Source organism: Frankliniella occidentalis, unplaced genomic scaffold (genome assembly GCF_000697945.3).
Source record: "Frankliniella occidentalis isolate FOCC.00 unplaced genomic scaffold, Focc_3.1 Scaffold86, whole genome shotgun sequence".
Taxonomy (NCBI): domain Eukaryota; kingdom Metazoa; phylum Arthropoda; class Insecta; order Thysanoptera; family Thripidae; genus Frankliniella; species Frankliniella occidentalis.
The window spans coordinates 218247-238497 of record NW_026267215.1 but is presented as its reverse complement, the minus strand read 5'-3'; the positions used below and the strand labels follow the sequence as shown (position 1 = coordinate 238497).

At 48.2% G+C, this 20251-nt stretch overlaps 3 protein-coding genes across 3 annotated transcripts; 1 reads left to right on the top strand and 2 right to left on the bottom strand.

The window, feature by feature from the left end:
* LOC113214838 (histone-lysine N-methyltransferase PRDM9-like) lies at window positions 1-2714 on the bottom strand. Its single transcript, XM_052269225.1, has 5 exons — window positions 2570-2714; window positions 2286-2438; window positions 1109-1473; window positions 733-997; window positions 1-638 (listed from the first exon to the last, which is right to left on the bottom strand). The coding sequence occupies exons 1-5, from the start codon at window positions 2712-2714 to the stop codon at window positions 1-3; spliced, it is 1566 nt and encodes a 521-aa protein (XP_052125185.1).
* A 5369-nt stretch (window positions 2715-8083) lies between these two features.
* On the bottom strand, window positions 8084-10640 carry LOC113214841 (axoneme-associated protein mst101(2)-like). The gene is made up of 6 exons (XM_026434336.2): window positions 10406-10640; window positions 10204-10328; window positions 10009-10116; window positions 9103-9932; window positions 8796-9021; window positions 8084-8711 (listed from the first exon to the last, which is right to left on the bottom strand). Exons 2-6 carry the CDS (start codon window positions 10318-10320, stop codon window positions 8280-8282), a joined length of 1713 nt encoding a protein of 570 aa, XP_026290121.1. The 5' UTR covers window positions 10321-10328; window positions 10406-10640; the 3' UTR covers window positions 8084-8279.
* A 6377-nt stretch (window positions 10641-17017) lies between these two features.
* LOC113214842 (uncharacterized) lies at window positions 17018-18776 on the top strand. Its single transcript, XM_026434338.2, has 2 exons — window positions 17018-17190; window positions 17489-18776. The coding sequence occupies exons 1-2, from the start codon at window positions 17155-17157 to the stop codon at window positions 17765-17767; spliced, it is 315 nt and encodes a 104-aa protein (XP_026290123.1). The 5' UTR covers window positions 17018-17154; the 3' UTR covers window positions 17768-18776.
* The last annotated feature ends 1475 nt before the right edge of the window (window positions 18777-20251 follow it).

Sequence of the window (20251 nt, the reverse complement as noted above, 5' to 3'; positions counted from 1 at the left end):
TCAGGGCTGCTCCCTGTGTTGGGTGCGCATGTGGCCCTTGAGGTTGCCGCTCCGCGTGAATGCCGACCCGCAGGTGGTGCAGCTGAACGGCTTCTCCCCGGTGTGGGTGCGCATGTGGTCCTTGAGGATGTTGCTCCTGTTGAATGCAGCCCCGCACGTGGCGCAGCTGAACGGCCTCTCCCCGGTGTGGGTGTGCATATGCCGCTGGAGGCTGCCTTTCAAATTGAATGCAGCCCCGCAGGTGGCGCAGCTGAAGAGCTTCTCCATGGTGTGGACTATGCGCATGTGCCGCTGGAGGTTGGTCTGATCATTGAATGCAGTCCCGCAGGTGGTGCAGGTGAACGGCTTCTCTCCGGTGTGAATGCGCATGTGTCTCTCCAGCTTGGAGCTATCCCCGAAGGCAGCCCCGCACACGCCACAGCTATGCTTGCCCTGGGTGCGCCGCTGGTCTTCCCCCGAGCCCGCAGCCGCCGCGCCGGTACTGGCGCCCGCAGCCCCAGGAGCCTCAGCCCCAGGAGCACCGCAAGCCCGGCGGCGGTTGATCTCTGCCTGGCAGCGACCCGATCGTCGGTGCTGCGCCAGCAGCAGAGGACTTACGAAACAAATGCCGCATTGCTGCTCGCAGGGGAAGGTTCCAGCTAAGGGGCGAGGCGCAGAGGTGTTAGAAGTGTGCCAGCTAGAACATGGCTAGAATGTGTGGCGCGGAGAGCGGGACTACAAAGCAGTACTCACTGAAGGCGCGCGCGTCGCTGGCCGGCTCCCTGTAGTCCTTGGGGTCGATGCCCAGCTCCTTGCCGTACGAGTCCCCGTACCACACGAGCAGCTCGGTGTTCGCCGGGATGTCGCACACCGTGCGGTAGTACAGCTTGCCGTGGTACTGGTACGGGTGCAGGTTCTCTTCTCCCTTGTTGCGAGCACAGTTGACAAAGCGCATCCAGTTGGAGTGCGCCGGGTCCAGAGCGTCCACGCAGTGCACTGTCTTCCCCTCACGGCGGATCTGTCAGAGGGGCACATGTGCAAAGGTGAGTGGTGGAGGACATGGGACGGACGAGGACCCTGGAGCTCCTGGAGGGTGGCGTCCCCACCCCACCTCGGGACTCAGACTCACCTCCCAGCCGTACCCCGTCTCCTTCTTCTTGGTGATGTCACCCTCATATGGACCGAAGCGTACCCGCCTAGAGATGGCTTGCTTGGCCCAGACGCCTTGGCCCGCCCCCTGGATCTTGCTGTCGTGCACCGCCAGGCAGCTCGGCAGCGAGCGAAGTGCCCGCTCCGGGTCGTTGACGGCGACCTGGAGCAGCAGCGGGAGGAAAGGAGGAGAGATCGTAAGAAATGCTGCCGAGATACTAGGGAAAAGACACTCCGAACCACCACAGTCTGAAATGTGTATAGTCACCTCTGAATCCGGGATGACCTGGAGAGGTCCGTGCTCAGGGCAATCTCCCTCCCACTCTCTGCCGCAGTCGTCGCAAACTGCGCAAGGGGGAAAATGTGCTAATGATTGTGTCTGAAGGAGCTAAAGAAGCGCAAACATCGCGTCAACACTGCAAAACTCACACAAAAAATCGTCCTCGTCCAGGACTGGAGCCTCCGCGTACACTTTACCCCGACTGGCAGCCCTCAGAGAATAGCGAGGGGCGGCGGGCGCACATTGAGAGGTGGAGCAGGATGGTCCAGGCTCCGACTCTGCGAACACAGTAGAAACACGAGGTAACTTCGGCGGTCCAGTGAGAAAACAGTTGTCATCACTAGCTGTAGGCGACCATCACCCATCACCACTGACGCCGGACAAGGCTCACCACCCTGAGGCTCGAGATGCCCGCGTCCCAATTCCTTACCTTGTCCACGACCAGCGCCAACCGGTGCCGCGCAGGTCGCCGCCAATGCTGCGGTTGCTGCACTCTGGTCCCCCGGGGCCGAAGACGCGGTGCTTGTGCTTGCAGTTGGGGCGATGTTTTCTTTCCCGCGCCCGCGGGCACTGCTATTCGTCGCTGACCTACAACAAGCCAGAATCAAAACGGGGGTCAAGTCTAACGTCTAGAACAGTTTTAGTCTCTTATCCAGCCTTTGAAGTTAGAAGAATAGCGGGAAGAACGTGAGGGCTCCTTTTTAGCCGAGCCTTAACCTAACCAACAGCACGCAACACGACCGGCCGCCGGCCGAGAGATATTGGCGGGAAACGCTCGGGAAACAGTCCGTGCACTGTGCAGAATGTTAGGCCTATCCTACCCACCTCGATGCTTTCGGTGCAACGAACTTCTTGGCGCGAGAAGGACGAGCTGTACACGTTCCTGTCTGGTTTTCCTTTCGAGGGGACCATTCTAAATCTTTCTCGTCGAAGTCTTCGTCCTCCTCGACTGATTTAACCCGCTTCGCTGCTGGCTTCTTCACAACTTTAAAATTCCTCTGCATCCAATGGGGTACTTTGGGAGTTAGTCCTAGAAAAGAAGCGAAATGTTGTTAAGTAGGGCCTCAAAGAAATGTATGGGGCCTATCAACATCCCCAAAATCCCAAAAATTGTGAAAGGTTAGATTGTTCATTGGTCTGCGTAGGCTTCGAAACACTCACCCGCCTGTTGCATGGCACTGAAGTTCCTCTTTGCGTTCCTGTAGCTGCCCTTTTCGTAGGACGACATTTCTCTCCATTCGCTTGCTGGGAAGAATTCTTGGATGTCGTCATATTCACTTTCATCTGAACTAGAGCTGCTCTCCATCTTAGATCAAATTATGTTGAACGACACTTGCACCTTGCACTCCGTGCGTCTCACGTTAACGATAACCGCGAACCACCCTCTGGGGGTGCGTTCCAGAATATGCAAATTTGAACGGTCAAAAAATATGACCTCACGTGCGTAACTTCTCATTTCAATTCAAAACTTCACAGTTTTTCTGTATAATATTAGATTGATAAACGAGCATTTTTCTTTCCCTCAGTTGTAAGAGTAATTGTTAGAAATCTATCATTTGGAGTCTGCCAGAGTCTGCGCCACAACGTGAGGAGGAAACAAGGTCCGGCGGTCATGCTTTCTTACCGCTTCCGGTTTCGTTCCAGTGGAATACCCTGTTGTCTGTCGATTTAACATTTTTCGTTCTGTTTTTCCCGTGATGAAAAACGCCATAAAACAGAATTCGCGGTCAGATCAAAACTCGTGAGGTTAGTGTCGCGATCACGCTGCGCGGAGTGGACTCGGTGAGCACCTCAAGACTTTAGTTTGTCCCGCGAAGACGATCAGATAGAAGAACATGAAGAACGGAACAAGAAATGAGAAGTTTCTGCATAAACCAATCAGACAACAGCCGGCACGCATCATAACCGACTTAAGCTGCGTTCCACGGTATACGGTATGTAGTCATAAGTCTGCGGTGAGGAAGATCCTGGACAATGTGTGTGTACAAACAGGAGCGGGTGCGTGTGTCGGTATGTGGAGTCCGGCCGGCCGGTCGGGTTCCATGAGTCCCATGGCGCCGAGGATCCGGGACAATGTAATGTAGCCATGAGCGGGTGCGTGTTTAGAGGTATGGTGTTGTCCAGACGGACGGTCCCCATGGCAACGCCCCGTGGATCAAAGGTATGTGTGTGTGTGTTTGTGCTCCAGCAAGCAGAGCAGGACTTCGATAAAACTTTGATGTTGATTACGCCCCCCCCCCCCCTTTCCTCTTTTCCTCCGGCCACGTCATGAGGCAGCCGGGACCAACATGATTCCATCCAGTTCACCGACCCGAAATTTTTGTCTGTCACCCGGAGAGCAAAGCGGAGCGGGGCGGGGCGGGGCGGAGCGGGCCCAGCAGTATGGAGATGGATCAAGGCCGGGCACGGGCGTGTGAGAAATGAAATGAAATGCCTCGCCCCGCCTCGAGTGTACGCAGTACGCGAGCCGCCCGGTCGTTACTTATATTTATATTTCAATCCACCCACGCGGCCAAGTTGCGCAAGGCAAATCTATTTCCCGTCAATAAAATGACAATTTTATAGCCACCGAGCGGAATTTTTGTTTCTATTCTTGTAGAGAGAGAGACCTTTGCGCTCGGAACCTTGACTCGCTAGGCCTTTGGTCGCCTGCTCTGGCCGACAGGCGCGAGGAGCGGAGCCCTCTGCTTGACCTCCTCCTCATCGAACATCTTATCGAGTGGTAGCCGGGCTAAGGCTGCCTGCCTGCCTGCCTGGCTGCCCGCCATGTATTCGGCGGATGTCTCCAACGCCACGTGCGCCGGGCGCGACGCGCCTCCTCCTGCTCTCTCAGTTTTTCGCAGCTCGTTTTCAGGCAAGGCCGCATTAAATCGGGTGACCTGACTTGTGAGGAGGATGCTCCGCGCTCCGCTCCGACTGGTTTGCAAACCTATCCCCCCGTGTCGCACCACCAGGCCTACCTGCCTCAACGCCATGCGGAAGTGGTTCCAGTACGTGCAGGTGCTGCTCAACTTCGACAGTTCGCTGTAAGGCGTCCACGTCCACGCTCCCACACGGCCACAGCCGCAGCGACGCAGTCAGCCAAAAGAAAACAAAAACACGAAACGGAAACGTTTTTTTCCAGTACCCTATGTTCACATTATTACTATACTATTGTTTGCATTACAAAATAAATTGACGCCATGTAGTACCTGAACACGGTGCAGAGCACCAGGCGCCGCGTTCATTTCGCCGTCATTAATCTCTTGGCCTGGGTACATAATTACACCAGCGTTACACTATTTATTTTTGCCGGATGTCAGACGATCGTGTCATTAAGAGCGGCAGAACAACAAACAGTGCGACAGAGGACGGACAGGACGACGGCCATGGCGAGCGCGGAGGAGAGCTAGCCGGGCAACGTGAATACGCTCATGGCCTGCGCCAGGAGCTGGGGGTGGAGCGTTCGGTTGCTCGTACTGCTGACCGACCAGTGGCGCTCTGCTGGCGTCCGGCGCGAGGACGGTAAAGGACAAACCTGACCTGGAACCCTGGACCACTGGACAAACCCGCGGTGGCTCTACTTTTCCAAATGTCAGGCAAGGGGTGCTCTATTTTGGTCTCACACTTCAGTTAACTGTGTAGCCATACTTGACGCCATGCAGGCGTGCGTGCGGTTTGCCTACTCGCACGGGGCTACAAAGCACCGTGGAGGCATTAGTCTGCAAACCCACGCGCACGCCTAACTATGAAATGTTCAGCAGGGGTCTGTGAGCTGAGCCAGGGCCACCCTTGCAGATGGTCGTGAAAAAGTACCCCTCCCTTGAAACTGACGTAGTTTGCGTACGACCCCAAGGGTGTTTGTATAGTATGGACGAGGTGGACGTGATACCGCAGGGGAGACCGGCCAAGAGAGGTTCGTCGCACCTGGTGACCCGCCTGCTCAGCCTGGACCTTTGCAAGGACCGGCCGTCCGCCATCAGCAACATGTCGTCGGCCCTGCGACACATGTCCGACGGATCGGTCAGCGTCGACGTTGACATGGTGATCACCAAGACCGCACAGTCCTTCAGCAAGGTACTAATGCTATCCCTATCACCAAAAGGTGTTTTTTTCTTGTGAAACCATAATTGTAAGTCTGACGGGGCGATGACTTTCGTCACCCCCCTTAGTTTGACATGACCCTGATAAAGTGCCGGGAAGCCGTGACCTCCAACTCGTGCGAGTACTACCAGACGTGGACCTACGACCTGGGGGTGTGCCAGGTGATGGGCGCCTCGGGCATGCCGTGGAGCGCCAGCATGAAGAAGATGCACCCGCCGTTCAAGTGCCCCTTCCTCAAGGTAACCGCCTCCTCACAGCAATGTCAAACAATCTCCTAGCCGCATCGCTTCTAATCAATACAGCTAAATATTTTCTCACCGGGATGTTGTCTTTGGCAGGGAGACTACCAAACGCGCTACGCCACCGCCGACCTGGAGGCCCTGCTGCACATTCCCATCCAGTGGGAGGGCAATGTTTGGCGGTGCAAAATCGCGGTCTACAACGAGCTCAAGGCGCTCCACCTGTGCTGGATCGCGGACCTGGAGTTCCCCCGTGTCAAGAACCATCAGCGCAATATATAAGGGATCATCCTCAAAGTACTTTCGACTTTCGTGGATCAGAGCGCCTGATAGGTAGGCAAGATATGGCCTGCTGTGCTCGTGTGTACCGCGGGCTGGCCTACCCCGAGTTCCGCAGTGTTGCAGTGTTTTAGTATTGATTTCCTCGGGTGGTTGATCAATGAATAGGTAGTTGAGTTATTAGGTTGGAACTGGTATATCTATTCCGTATGATACAATAGAGGAGCACCTCGACACTCCACCGTGGCTCCGAGATACTGACTTGCCGAAGGGCTCTCCGTCCCCTAGGGCCTACCCCTACCAGTCCCGCCAGTCCAGGCTTGGACATAGCGTAGTAACTAGAACTAGGACTAGGACGCGTAACTAGCTCCCGTAAAGCGCAAAGCGCTGAACGAAGCTGAGAAAGACGGGCGTACTTTTTGAACTATCCCTAACAACGAGTTACTCCAGTCAGATTTCGACTCTGTTAGCTGGAGCCCATGAGCAGCTGCAGGTACTGGTACCAGCGGTGCAGCGCACTGAATGCGGCGCGCTTGTTGAGGGGGCCAAAGCCGCGCAGGCTGAAGCCGGAGGGAAGTCCCTGCAACACAATCGGGTTGAAAGAGGAAAACAAGCCGCGAATAAGTGTCAGTGCGTCAGTCTCAGCCTGCGGGGCCCGCACCTGGAAGCCGTGGGCTCTGGTGACCATCATGAGGCGCAGCTTGCTGGCGGCCAGGGGTTCGCCGAGCACGTCAGCGCCGGAGAGGACCTCCAGGGCGAAGCGCTCCGACCGTAACTGCCAGCAGAAAAATGAAGTTGAGGTCAAATCCTTGTTTGAAGTTAGAGGAGGGTGGGAAGGAGAGAGGGAAGGGGGGCGAGCCCCGTGATCCGGTCCGGTCGCCAACAAGTATTTGTACCTCGAGGCCGTCGGCGAGCAGGGACAGCGTCCCGAACACGAGTGGCAGGGTGCTGAACGTGAGCAGAGAGAACCAGGTGGCCGGCCAGCACGTGCAGCATGGGCTGGAAGGTCATGTCCTTGAGCTCGGCCTGCAGGGCCAGCAGCTGGTTGTGCAGGCAGGCCGCGGCGAGCACCTGGGCGTAGCCGTGCGCCCGCTCCATGCGGAGCACCAGCACATTGTACATGCCGTTGAGCGCGAGCAGCACGGTGGCGAGCAGCACCCACAGCGCGAAGTAGCTCAGGGCGTGGAACGTCCACTTGACCGTCTCGTTGACGTGCACGAGGAAGTGCGGCCGCTGCTCGCCGACGGTGGGTGCGGGCGGGCCGGCCACCACCTGCTGCACCACGATCATGGACATGCCCGTCGTCATGTAGACGGTGAAGGCGCGGCGCACGAAGCGCACCAGCCAGGCGCAGCGGGCCGTCGCCTCGACCACGTCTTGCTTGGCGGCCTCGATGGCCTCGGCGAGCAGCCGCACGTGGTTCATGAGGGTGGCGATGCTGGCGGTGCGGCGCGCCAGGAGGAAGCCCGCCGTGCCGGCCGAGTACTGCGGCAGGAGGCCGACGAGCGTGGCCAGGAAGTCCGGCACCGAGCGGCTCAGGCAGACCCGCACCACGGCCAGGGCGAGCCACACCGGCGCCAGCAGCACCAGCTGCACGAACAACCAACACAAACTGTCACCTCACCGACAAGCGCGTGCCAATTTTTTTCTCGAAAATTTATTATTGGACAAAATCTACACCCTAGGGTATAGGTAGTTCTAGGGTACCTTTCGCCAGATCCACAGGGCCGCCCTTGCGCGGAACGTGGCTCCGTTGAGGGAGCGCTCCCACACGAGTACCTCTCGGCTCAGCAGCATGGCGATGTGGGGCCGAAGGGTTGAGGACGGACACTCGTCGCCGCATCGCCACGGCATCGCCACATGTCGACCCGATCATGAAAAATGACGACGCCAACGGGCCTCGCGGTTTAAATATCCTCTTGAAAAAATAATAACAAGGGTACACACATGTGACGACGCGGGATCTTTTGTTTGCGGACCCTAAAAAATGGACGTTGGCGGATCGAAACGGTCGAGAGCTCAAGTCGTGGCCTTAGGCCACGGACCTCTCAGAAAGAGGAAAGGAGGCATCAAATGTGAACAAAAGGCTATATTTCTTAAACACCGATTTGCACATGAGACATGAGGGTCTATTTCTAACTCATTACAACTACTCTGAAACTATGGATGTCCTTTGACATGCCGGCACTATGGACTGTTTAAAAAATTAATTAATCACAATAATGATAAGGAAAATTTTACATATAAACTGTAATAAGATTTAATACTAATTACTTTTTTTTGTGTTTTAACACAGTGTGGCATATGTAATCCCCACTGGAGTCGAATGTTTCATTGCATGTTACACAATGATGCTTTTTCCTCTCTGGTGCAACTATAGGCTTGGTAACGCCTGCACTATGCTTCAGAGCATTGTGGCATATTAAGCCACCTTTAGATGGGAAGTTTTCATTGCATATTTTGCAGTGATGACTGGGACCTTTCTTAGGCTGGTGAACCTCCATGTGTTCTCTCAATGCTCTTGTTCCTTTGAACAAGGTGAGGCATATAACACATTTCCGCTCCTTATCATCATCCTTTTCTTTTGGTCCTTTGCAACTCTTCACATGATCGTCATAAGAAACCCAATGTTTATAAACCATTTTGCAGTGAGGGCATTGGCGTTTAAGAGCCTCCTCTTTCTCCTGCTTGGCCGATTGAAGCTGGAATGAAAATTAATGGTAAACTCAATCAGAAGAGGAAACTATCATGTGTGGACGTGGACATAAAAAAAAAAAAAAACTTACTAGCAGAGACAGGTCAGTCTTCTTGATAATTTTCTTCTTGCTTGTCTCTTGCTTGTCTTCATCAGAAGATGAAGATGATGCGGATTCACTAGGAGATCTTGATCGAGCCCTACTACTTTTGAACTCTGGGTCATCCGGGTCATCAGGAACATGAAAATCTCCATCATCCTCACTGCTGTCGACAATCCTGCGACGAATGCTTGTGCCTGTGCTGCTCCTTGTAAGGCTGAAATAAAATTTGAACACCATTAGGTTAAAACTTGTCAACAGAAGAAAAGAGTTAGTCTGGAAGCTTAAAAGCACTTACCGTTTTCCCTCTCTTTCTGGAGTTTTGGGTGACTGGGTTTTGGGTGACTCACAATCGCCACTTCTCCGACTTCGGCCTCTTTTGCTCAAGCTGCCACGGACAGATCCTCCTCTGCGCTTGCGGCCTCTACCTCCACGAGAGGACACGCTACGTCTTTTGTTGACAGAAACGGAAGATGAAGAGTCATCTTCAGAAGATTTTGGATCTGATTTCTCTCCAGAGGAACTTTTACCATTTAACTTCTCAGAAGATTTCTCCTCGTCAGATGAACTTCCCTCATTATTATTTGACTTACAAGAATTCTCTTTATCAGAGGACTTATCAGACTTATCAGACGACTTATCAGAGGACTGTTCAGAGGACTTTTCAGAGGACTTTTCAGAGGACTTTTCAGATAACTTTTCAGAGTTCTTTGCAGAATTTTCCTCTTCAGATACATTTTTATCATTCATGTCTTCAGAGTTCTTGCTATCTTCACTTGAGTCTCTTTCAGTCATATCATTCATTACACCATCAACCAATTCATCTAGATTCTCTTCTTTAAATGTTCTGACAATTGGACTTACTGGAGTTAAGTCAACTTCTTTCTTTATATTAATCTTAACTTCTTTTACTTCCTTTTCTTTTTTTATGTTTAAGTTATTAAAAAGATTTGACTGAGTGATCGATTGATTGATTGAAGTCGGAAGGAAAGAGGCAAGATCCGAAAGTAGAATTGGATTACCAATAGGAATTAAAAGAAACGGATCCACTGGTTGAGGTAGCTTGGATTCAGAATTCTCTGCCTCAACTGGTTCAGTTTTAATCTTTACATATGGTGGCACAGTGACCTAGAAAGCAAAATTAATGTAAAAGAAGATGTACTGTTTACTATAAAATTCTTAGTCCAACAAAGTTTACTTTTACCTCCTTATTAGACTCAATGTTTCGGCACTTGGTTTTAAATTCAAAAAATTCAGTCACTTTAATTTTGCATAATGAACACAGCGTTTTTTTAGCATCTGAGGCAGAAACCTGAAACATAATAACACCAGGTAAAGATTAAACAAAACAATATTATTATTTGAAGTACAAGTGAGGAAATGATGTTACTCTACTCACAGTTATACTCAGAGTGAAACTGATTTTTTCTGGCAGCTGCTCAAAATCTTCTTCATCAAAAATTTTAATGTTGTCACTCCTGCCGTGGCAAAGCCTACACAACTCCTGTTTGCTCATGTCAGAATCTGCAACAAAATGTCAGACCTGAAGGCATGGAAAGGTAGAGGCATGAGAGGCTAGGTCCCGAAAAAACTAAACATACGGTGGTGAATACAGGTTAAGCCGGGAAAACGAGTAAATGATAAGGCTCTCAAACCTTAATCCTCGTAGTCAAATGACCAGTACACATGAGAAACGCAGAGGTTAAACGAAAGGAGGGCTTGCCTTGCAACCTGCACCGGTACAGTAAGATCGAATCGGGCGCGAGCGCGAAAGCACATTGTGATCGAAAACCGGATCCGATCGTTTCTCTTCTCATACGCCGCCATGTTCGGGATACATTTCTTTCTTTCTTCTTCTTTTTTCCGTTAGCTCAATTCGTCTATCGGGCAGCTATATTTGACTAGATGCCCGACCCTTGCACGCCCACCAAGACCGGTCGGAGTGAGGCCTCGGAGAGGCTACACTAGCGAAAGATAAAATCTTGTATGATTGCTTCGTTAGTTTGTGCCGCCAGCGGCTACTAATTTACCGTTTTTTTTTTCTTTCTGTCTCCTTAGGTTGGGTTGGTTTTAATAGGTAGCAAAAGATGACAATGCATGGGATGGGTTTGTGCTGTTTAAATTATTAATATTTATTATTATGACATCGCACTGCGCTGTCCTTGTTTTTCCCGTGCGCGCGAGGGAGAGAGAGCGACCGGGAAGTGGAGGGGGTAGGCTGCTCCAGCGCTGGGCGGCTGCCGCGCGGCGGCGCAGGAGCCTCTGCACAGGTTCAGTTCCAGGCTCATAGAACCTGAACGGTTTAACGTATCGCAAATCCGAAAACAGCAACAGGGGGCTAAAGGATGAGCGCATACCGTTTGTTTAGGCCATTTTATGAATCCCCAAACTTCCCATTGAGATATGACGTGATATGTTTCAAAACATCTTTGTAAAATTCGAACTCTGCATTTAGATCAAATTTGTTACTAGAAGGAAGCGTTTGAGTGGTTTATAAGCCGATAGACATTTGTTTCGCGTCCTTTTCTTCACGTTTTGACACCCTTCCCATTAAAATCGCACAGATAGATTCGGAGCTACAGCGAGTACCCCAAACCTCTGCATTTAGGCCCTTTGTTCAATTTCTGAGTTGTCCGGGCGGGGGATTCTTGGGGATTTTAGTTTACGTGAATCAGCACATCGAACTGCATCGAATGAGCCCATTTCCAGCTTTACAAAATTTTGTTCTAGGTTGAAACCCTCATGTCCTGGGCTAGGGGGCGTGCGGGAAGGGGAGGGTACTGGCCCTCGGGGAGGGGAGGAGAAACTAAAAACCATAGCGATCTGCGCTGCGCTGCGACCGCTGCGAGTCATTCGTCATTCGTCAGTCATCAGAGCAGCCCCAACCCCCTCCTCCCAGCAAGTATGGACGCACCCGTGAACTTCAGTGGTGTACCGGCGCTGTGCTTGAAGAAGGAGCATTTAAGACATGCTACAGACGACAGCCAGAGGGACAGAACAGGAAGGGTAAGTATAACCGATTTTGCTACCGGTAGCAAAATCGCTCGGACAGCTTTTGGAAATATCTTTTGATTTGATAAGTCCTGCCCAATATAGTTTGTGATGAAAGGGAGGAGACCCCTAGCGAACTTATATTTTACGTTGTACAGTGCATATGTTTTACCTTTGCCGTTCTATCCGCTCTGTGCACTCTAAGAGACAACACCAAATTTCGGACCCGGGGGTTTTGAGGGTCACCAAATTCAATGGCATTGTCAATTTGCACCTCCCGGGTCATCCTGGGGTCGTCGTCGGGGACCTCATGAGGTCCGTTTGCACCTCAAGGGTCACCCGTGGAGGGCGCGGGCAACGCGCGAGACGGGGTCCGCGCGCTATCCTGCTGACCAGCCCGGACGTGCTCGCGTCCACGCCCCCCCCCCCCCCCCCCCCCCCCGGGGCGGGTCTCCTTCGGGGGGGGCCCCCCCCCCCCCCCCCCCCCCCCCCCCCCCACGGGGTGCTTTTGCGCCTAGAGAGGTCCGCGCGCCTCCCTGCTCCGCTGACCAGCCCGGACGTCGACGGCGTGCTCGCGTCCCCGGCCTGCGCTGGCCTGGACTGGCCGGGCACGGCGTGGCATGCGGGCACCATGAGGTCTTTTTCGCGGCCATCTCTGCTGCTCGCGTCTCGCGTCCTGCTCGGCTCGGCCCCTCCGCGCCGTCCCGCCCCGCCAGTACTCATTTCATTACGGATCGAATACCTCGAATACCTCGCAGAGAGCTCGCCTTTGCCTAGCCTTTGCTAGGAACTACACCAAAACCGCGGCCGTACAGCGCCACACGGGTTGTCTCATCCGACAGGGCTCGCGGATGGCGCTCCGCTGGCGCGCGGTGCCCGGCGGGGCGCCGGTCTCGTCTAAGAGCGCTGCGTGGCGCCGCGCGTTGCTTGTGTCCCGGATGTCGCGCTAGCCGGCCGGCGCACAGTGTGGCAGGCCGGCGACGCCGGCACCGCTCGGTGCGTGTCCGGGAGGCCCTCGCGGTTCTGGGAACCCTGGCGCCGGGTCTGCAGTCCCACCCGATATAAAACTCTGCCCCCCGTCACATCCTCCCCCGCGTTCGGCCCCTCCGCGCCGCGGCCTCTGCGCCCCCAGCGCCGCGCTCAGCAGCCGCGCCTAGGCCCGCGTGTCTGGTCTTGAAGGCGTGGTGTCGTCGAGGACCGAGGACCCAGCCTCCGTGCCTGCGCACCCAGCCATCGCTAACACACACCGGCCCCGGCGACTCGCTCACGCGTCCAAGCGCAGCGCGAAAAGACCAAGACCACCCCGCCGCGCGTCGAGGCGTCCATGTGTCAGGGTCGGACTGGCCAGGGGTGCCAGGACGCGCTAGCATCCTGGGCCCCGAGCCCCGCGCGAGGGGTGCCCTTTGGCTTGACTTGCTTGCCTTAGGTCTCGACCCTGCATGTCCTGCTGCTCCTGCTGCCTCGGCCGCCGCCGCGGGTCGCGGGCGCGAGCGCGAGCGCGGGCGGCCATCTCTGCTGCTCGAACACCTCGGATGTCGCGCCAGCCGGCCGGCTCCGCCCCGTTACGCCCCGTCACATCCACCCCCCGCTTTCAGCCCCTCCGCGCCCCGCCGCGCCTCGACGGGCCTGCAAATCCTTTGACAGGCAACCGATTGCTCACCTGTGTTGTAGGTGTCTGCGACCTGAGCAACACGATCCCGTTACGCGCCGTCCTGTGCCTCGACGACTGACGTAGCCCAGCTTTTCGAACGCTATCTGCCATGTTGCTGGGTATCGCGCAGCTCCCGAGCCGGTGCACGGCGCGCGCGCGCGAGGAGGGGGGTGACCCTGGAGGTGCAAACGGACAGCGGCATTCGATTCAGCGACCCCGATGACCGAGTGATCGAGATTCCAGTAGGGGCGTCATCGGCGACCTCATGAGGACCCCGACACAGAGCGGATAGAACGACAACAGCGGCAAATTCCACAGTTTTCTAGCTATTGGGCCCTGAGTCACAAATTGAGTTATAATCTACAGCAGTTTTTTCCCTTTTTAAGAATCAGTTTCAATTTAAGTTGTCCTGTTGCTCCTGTGACAACCCTAAGGTTACCAGACAGTTTGAGAAAGTCTGTCTTATGCTTGAAGCTTTTTAGTCGATTAATTAGGCTTGACTAGGAATAATCTGAATTTTTTAATTTCTTAAGAAACTGTATAATGTTAAGGGGATTATTATTCACTAGTTACTACTGTCATTATTAATATTGTTGTTATTATTGCAGCAAATACACCAGCTTTTAAAGTATGGTCTCGATTCCCAAAATGTTCCAATGGTGCATGTAAACGTCAAACGAGGAAAGAAGAAATTTGAATTGATTATTAATGGAATGCAGTTGATCAATGGTTGGGCACAGCTCAACCTACAAGGACGACGTGCAGCAATTAACAATTTACTTAGAGTAAGTTGACTAATTTCTTACATGGAAACTTTTGTTCTCCTAGTACAAAATTAATTATTTGTTTTTGTTTTTGCTTTTCAGGAACATGTGGGACAATTCCATTTGACCATTTCGAACGCTATGTTGTTGCGGTCGAACAATATAAAAATTTTTGGGAGGACCCAAGTATGCACCCAGTGCATGGGAGCAATGTATTATGGTTCAGATTCCGATTCTGATTAAAATTGCCCTTTTTTTATATTATTATTATTATTATTATTTTTATTTTATTTGCTGTTATTGGTACATATGTATAGTACATAGCATCGTCAATTAATTACAATAGAAAGTCATCCAGTTGATAATACTCTTGCTCTATGAGCCATTGCTTCAGTTTATTTTTAAAATTATTAAAAGTTGGTGCCTCTCCTATTTCTTTGGGCAATTTATTGTATATTTGTATACAGGCATACTCTGGAGATCTCTCACTTCCTTTTTCAACATGTAGCATTTTTTTATTACGCGTATCATGGTCATGCACTTTTTTGTTAGTCTTTCCCAGACAATATTTTCGCGCTAGAATTGCCGATTGTAAGATATATAAGGAGGACAGTGTGAGCAGACCTAGTCTTTTAAATACACCTCTACAAGAGCGTCTTTTAACACTTTTGTATGCCAAAAGTCTTATTGCTTTTTTTTGTTTTCTAAACAATCCCAGACATAGCTGTTTATTAATTCTCTCATCCCCCCACACTGCCGTTCCATAAGTTAAAAAGGAGTAAAAGTGTGCAAAGTATACCTGCATACACTGCCTGAAATTCATACTTTGAACTACCTGCGAGATTGTGAAAATACCTTTATCTAATTTGCTGTTGAGCTTTATAATATGGGCTGTCCAACTCAGCTTACTTTCTATTTCCATTCCTAGGAAAGTAGTTTGATTAACTTGTTCAATTTTTGTGTTTTTTAAAACCAAGTTGATACTTTTGGTTTTATTAAATGTCATAACAGTTTGTGTTCTATCGGCAAGATATGATTTTATAAGTTGATGAGGTGTATCTGGTGTATCTGGTGTATCTGTAAATAAATAAATATTTATATAGTTCTCAGCATTTTTGAACTGTTGAGCTTTGGCTTTACCTAGTTAAAATTTCCTAAACACCAACGTTTAGAACCTGAACCGGATTTGTTGGGGCGGTACTAAATGTGTATCGGATGGAACACGCATAGAGGAAAAATATCACAGGACTTGACTTTTTAAATGGTATAGTGGAATCTCAAATTTGACGGGACTCTAAACTCCATTTGAACAGAGATGACTTTTAAATATACATTATTCAAACAAAATAATTTCAATTTCAATCACTAGGGTGCATCTTAGAATAATATATATCCATGATTTACATAACATCTCTTTATAGAATAGAAAATAGAGACAAATTCTTTCAAAAATAAAAAAAAAATGGAAATTTATGTAACTTTTGACTTTGGCCTGCGAGAGCTCAGGCTTAAGAAGGCATAATATACGCGTAAGAAAGCAAACACACTGGTAACACCACTTGTAAAAGTTGTGTTTGAAAAGTCAACTCAAGTCATCAGTCATCCCGCTAACTTCACACTTCACTTGGAGCTTGGTGAGCTTCGGGAGAACCCCTCCAGGCCCAAGTCCAGTAGCCCGTCTAGAACTAGAACTAGTGAAAGTTGGAAACTTTTGGCTGAGCTTCGGCCCTTCGGGCATATTTTCTAGTGATAGTTTAAATTTATTGCCAAATCAGCTTATAGTCACCATTATGCTGGATTTATAATCAATCACCAGTGTATAAGTGATTTTATAAAAATGTTGACGATTCGGATGATCTAAGAACAGTCAATCGGCAAATATAAAATATACCTATTTATTTTTAATAAATTTCCAAACTATCATTATACTCTTATCGTTCAAAGCTCTTGTCTGGTTTTTAATGAATGAAAGCTTCAATAAAATTAAAATCCAAGGGGACTGCCGCTCCCAGGACCCCCGCTTAATTTTAATAGATTAATTTCCAAACTATGATCATTCTTATTGTTGAAAGCTCTTGTCTAGTTTTCAATAAATGAAAGCTTCAATAAAAATTAAAATGCCAGGGGGCTGCCGCCCCCTGGACCCCCGCTTACTTTTAAAAAATTCCTCTAGTATTGTCATAGACATTTCATAGTTCAAGACTCATACCTAATTTTGTGATAAATAAAAGCGGCCTCAACAATATTAAAATGCCAGGGGGCTGCCGCCCCCTGGACCCCCGCTTAGTTTTATTAAATTTCTAAGGTATTATCATTGCCATCTCATAGTGCAAAGCTGCTCGTCACTAGTTTTTGAAAAATGAATGGTTCAACAATACTGAAATGCCAGGGGGCTGCCGCCTCCTGGACCCCCGCTTTTATTCCTTGCTTTGACAATTCTACATGTGATAACCATTGATATTGGATACTTAATTTACTAAATAAATAAAGAAAGCGAAGTCTGTACAGGTGCAGAATGCATACGATAAAACCAAAACAACCTAATCGAAAAAAAAAAACACCGATTGACAACAGATTCGTATTGCAATGTTCAAGAAAAATGCGACCAAGTTTGGGGAGAAAAAAGGTTCGGCAACACAAAACTTAAAAAAAAAATCTCTGGATCAAATAAAAAATAACCGCAATACCGATTTTCGCCACTAAATTTACACAACCAATTTTAAGAAATAGTAAAAAAAATTACTTGCATAACATTAAAATTAACGATACTGATATTATCATGCATTATTAAGTGCTAAATTTTTTGTGACCGCATGTTCGCTGAAGTGGGAGGGATCTCAGCAAATTTTTGGCGAGCCGATCGCAGTCTAATAGAATAGAATTCAATTTAGTTTAATTTAATTTAATTTGCTCAGCCGATAGTTTAATTTGCTCAGCCGACAAGATGCCTATCGACTACGACGAAAGGCTCCGTATCCATGTAAGTACAGGCGAGGCGTAGTGGTGAAAAACAACAAAGCAACATAACCTACACGAACTGCTTTAAAAAGCGTTTATAGGTCCTAATAGGACCAACCTGGTGTTTCTGTGATAGCTGCACAAAGGTTAAATCTAAGTCAAATAATGCTTTTCAGACGTAAGGTTGACTTTCAGTTTAGTGCTTTCTGCTTTGTTGTGTTTCCACGCCTTTTATGACCTTTTGGGTTCCCTCAAGTTTCATCAATAGGACATGAAAAGTTGTGGGGCCTAACCAAAGTTTTGTTTGCATTTTTATGTAGAGTGCAGTAGAGAGCAAACTGCGGACCTTCCTCGCTGGGACTAGTTTTGAAGCATGCCAGTTGAAATGGATGGATTGTGAGCGGAAGTTCACATACTTTGTCCAGGTGCCGCAGGAGGCAGCGTTGAAGGACTTTAGTAAAGTTCTGCACAGCAGATCTTTTAATTTATGTGGGAAGAAGTACAAAGTTAGTGTGCCTGAAGATGATTGGGTGGGGGTCCATCAACTTGATGATGGTACATACGAATACTTGAAGCACTTTGTTGCAACTATTGTATAAGGTTGAAAAGATTAAACAAACTCAAAAAGACACCATTGAGTATCTCTTAGTATGTTAATTTATTTTAATACTTTGTATTTAAGCAAATGTTGTATTTGTATGTAAAAGGGGAATGTAAAAAATCCGGGAATGAAAAGTGTGTGTATATTAGTTTTCAAGTTAGTTTTCATAGCTCTGTTGGGCTGTCTATTCTTTTACAACATCTGCCCATGAAATGTTCATAATATCAGCTTGTTCAACAATAATAATTTTCATTTGGTGGAGTTAATATTTGGGATCGGTAATTGCTTTGCATTTCTGGTTGGAGTTTTTGTACACTCCTATTTTAACTATCCTGGTATTGATGGTCTTATCCATTTGATGCTTTGCTAAAATAAGTGCCAGGTTGGTTTGAGTTAATGCATCAAGGGGCATAATTCCTGTAGCTTGTTAGATTAATTTTGTTGGATACATCTGGTCTCCTCTATAGTTCTTAGTTTATTGACCAAGTGTCGACTGGCATTTGAGAGCGAATATATGTGAAATAGAGGCTCTTGAGGAGTAGGTATCTGATAACTTGCTTAAGCTTTAGTAATTTGCTTTTATTAGTCACATCCCGTCTGATTGTTGCTTTGTCTAGGCTCTTCTGGTTTCATAATTAATTGTGAACAAATTCTCAGTGCTGTCCTCGATTTTTTTTTATTTTTTTTATTATTTGGAAAACAATGTCCATAGAGCGATGCCCTGTTTTGGACTATAACATGAAGATATTTCTGTGACATGATGGATACAAGAAAGTGTGATTTTAGAAGTTAATACAAAGTTTATAAATATAAGATATGAGAGTTTAAACAGTAGTAGTATTTTAGTTTGCAAAGTAGTACTGAACATAGAATTCTTTTGCTTTTGCTTTAAATAGGCCATCGGCCATTTGGCCATAGCTTTATCTTTGCTGTACTTGTGAACATTGCTTGTAACTCCATATACATCTCTGATATCAAATGCAGCGTAAATAAACAGATGCACTGTATTTTTTTCAACATTACTATATTTTTGTTACCTTGCTACATTGTATGTATACATGAAACTAAGAGGGAGATATTTCACTCACCAAAAAGTAATTGTCAACAACAGGTCATTCACAACAGGTCTTTAATTTATCAATATTTCTCACAAGACTCAAACAAATTATAGTTACAAATGATATGACTGGCTTAGAACTAGTACAACAATAATCATTTGCATTAGTACATAGATGTTTCTTTCCTGTCAAGGTTTGAGTGAATGGCAAAAAGACAATTACAGCTGAGATGGGTCGATTCCTCCACACCTGTTCTGCAATAATACACTTACTTTGTTGATAAATAAAACAGAAGAGAATAATTTATTCAGTTGCTTTCCCTCAGAACCTTTGCCTGTTGAGATACCTAAATTTGAAGTCATGGAGTGCAAGTTAATTACAAAGTAGAAAGCACTATCTTGATAGATTTATACATTAAATCAAGAAGAAATGAAAATTCCCTTAATTTATATCAGAAAAAGTACTTCTGGTGTTGCTTTAATCTATAAATCCTTTCAAGTTGAGCTGTCCACTTCTTAATTATTCTTAATGTAGCACCTCTAACAGTGTACAAATGACTCGCAATTCTTGACTTATTCAAGCAGTGTGACTTTGAATATCATTACCAGACTTTAATCAAACAAAACTTTTTATACATTAGTTTTTAAAAGAATACCAGGGAATAAAGTATAATGGAATACCGTTAATGTTAAATTGCAGATTTAGCGCGGCCGGGCCCCGTAGGTCTCGGCAGGGCATCACGTCCCGGCCCCGCTTCTCCTGGGCGGACGCATGTCCCGGCCCGACCCTGTTCGTGTGGGCATTTATCACATGAGTAACTCTATAGAGTAACTCCATATCAAATCGAAGTGCCATTCTGGCGAATGTCAGGGATTTCGGCTGGCGTCTCACAGGTGAAAGGCCTATGCATATGAGGATCCCACCAAAATTTTGAGCCCTGTAGCTCAAACGGTTTGGGAGATATAAAATATCAAAGTTTTGGCCCTTTTAAGCTCGATAAACAGAGCTTAAATATAAAGTAGAATTAATACTAGCTTAGTTTTATAGATAGGTCAAATCTGACTTCACCAATCGAAAGAGCATCAAAAAGCAATTCAAATGCACCTATAAAACTTTTTTGAAAGTTTTACCCAAGTCTATAAAGACAGATATCGACAATTTTTTTTCAAATACCGTAAACTTCCTAGCAAAAATTGAGGTCTTCGGATTGACTTCAAACTTGGATTATAGATTCTTCTAAAGGTCCTTCACATTCTGGAATTTTTTGGGAGGGTCATATGAAATATTTTTTTTTATTATTTTACATAGGTTTTAGTGAAGTAAAGTAATAAAAAAAATATTTCATATGACCCTCCCAAAAAATTCCAGAATGTGAAGGACCTTTAGAAGAATCTATAATCCAAGTTTGAAGTCAATCCGAAGAC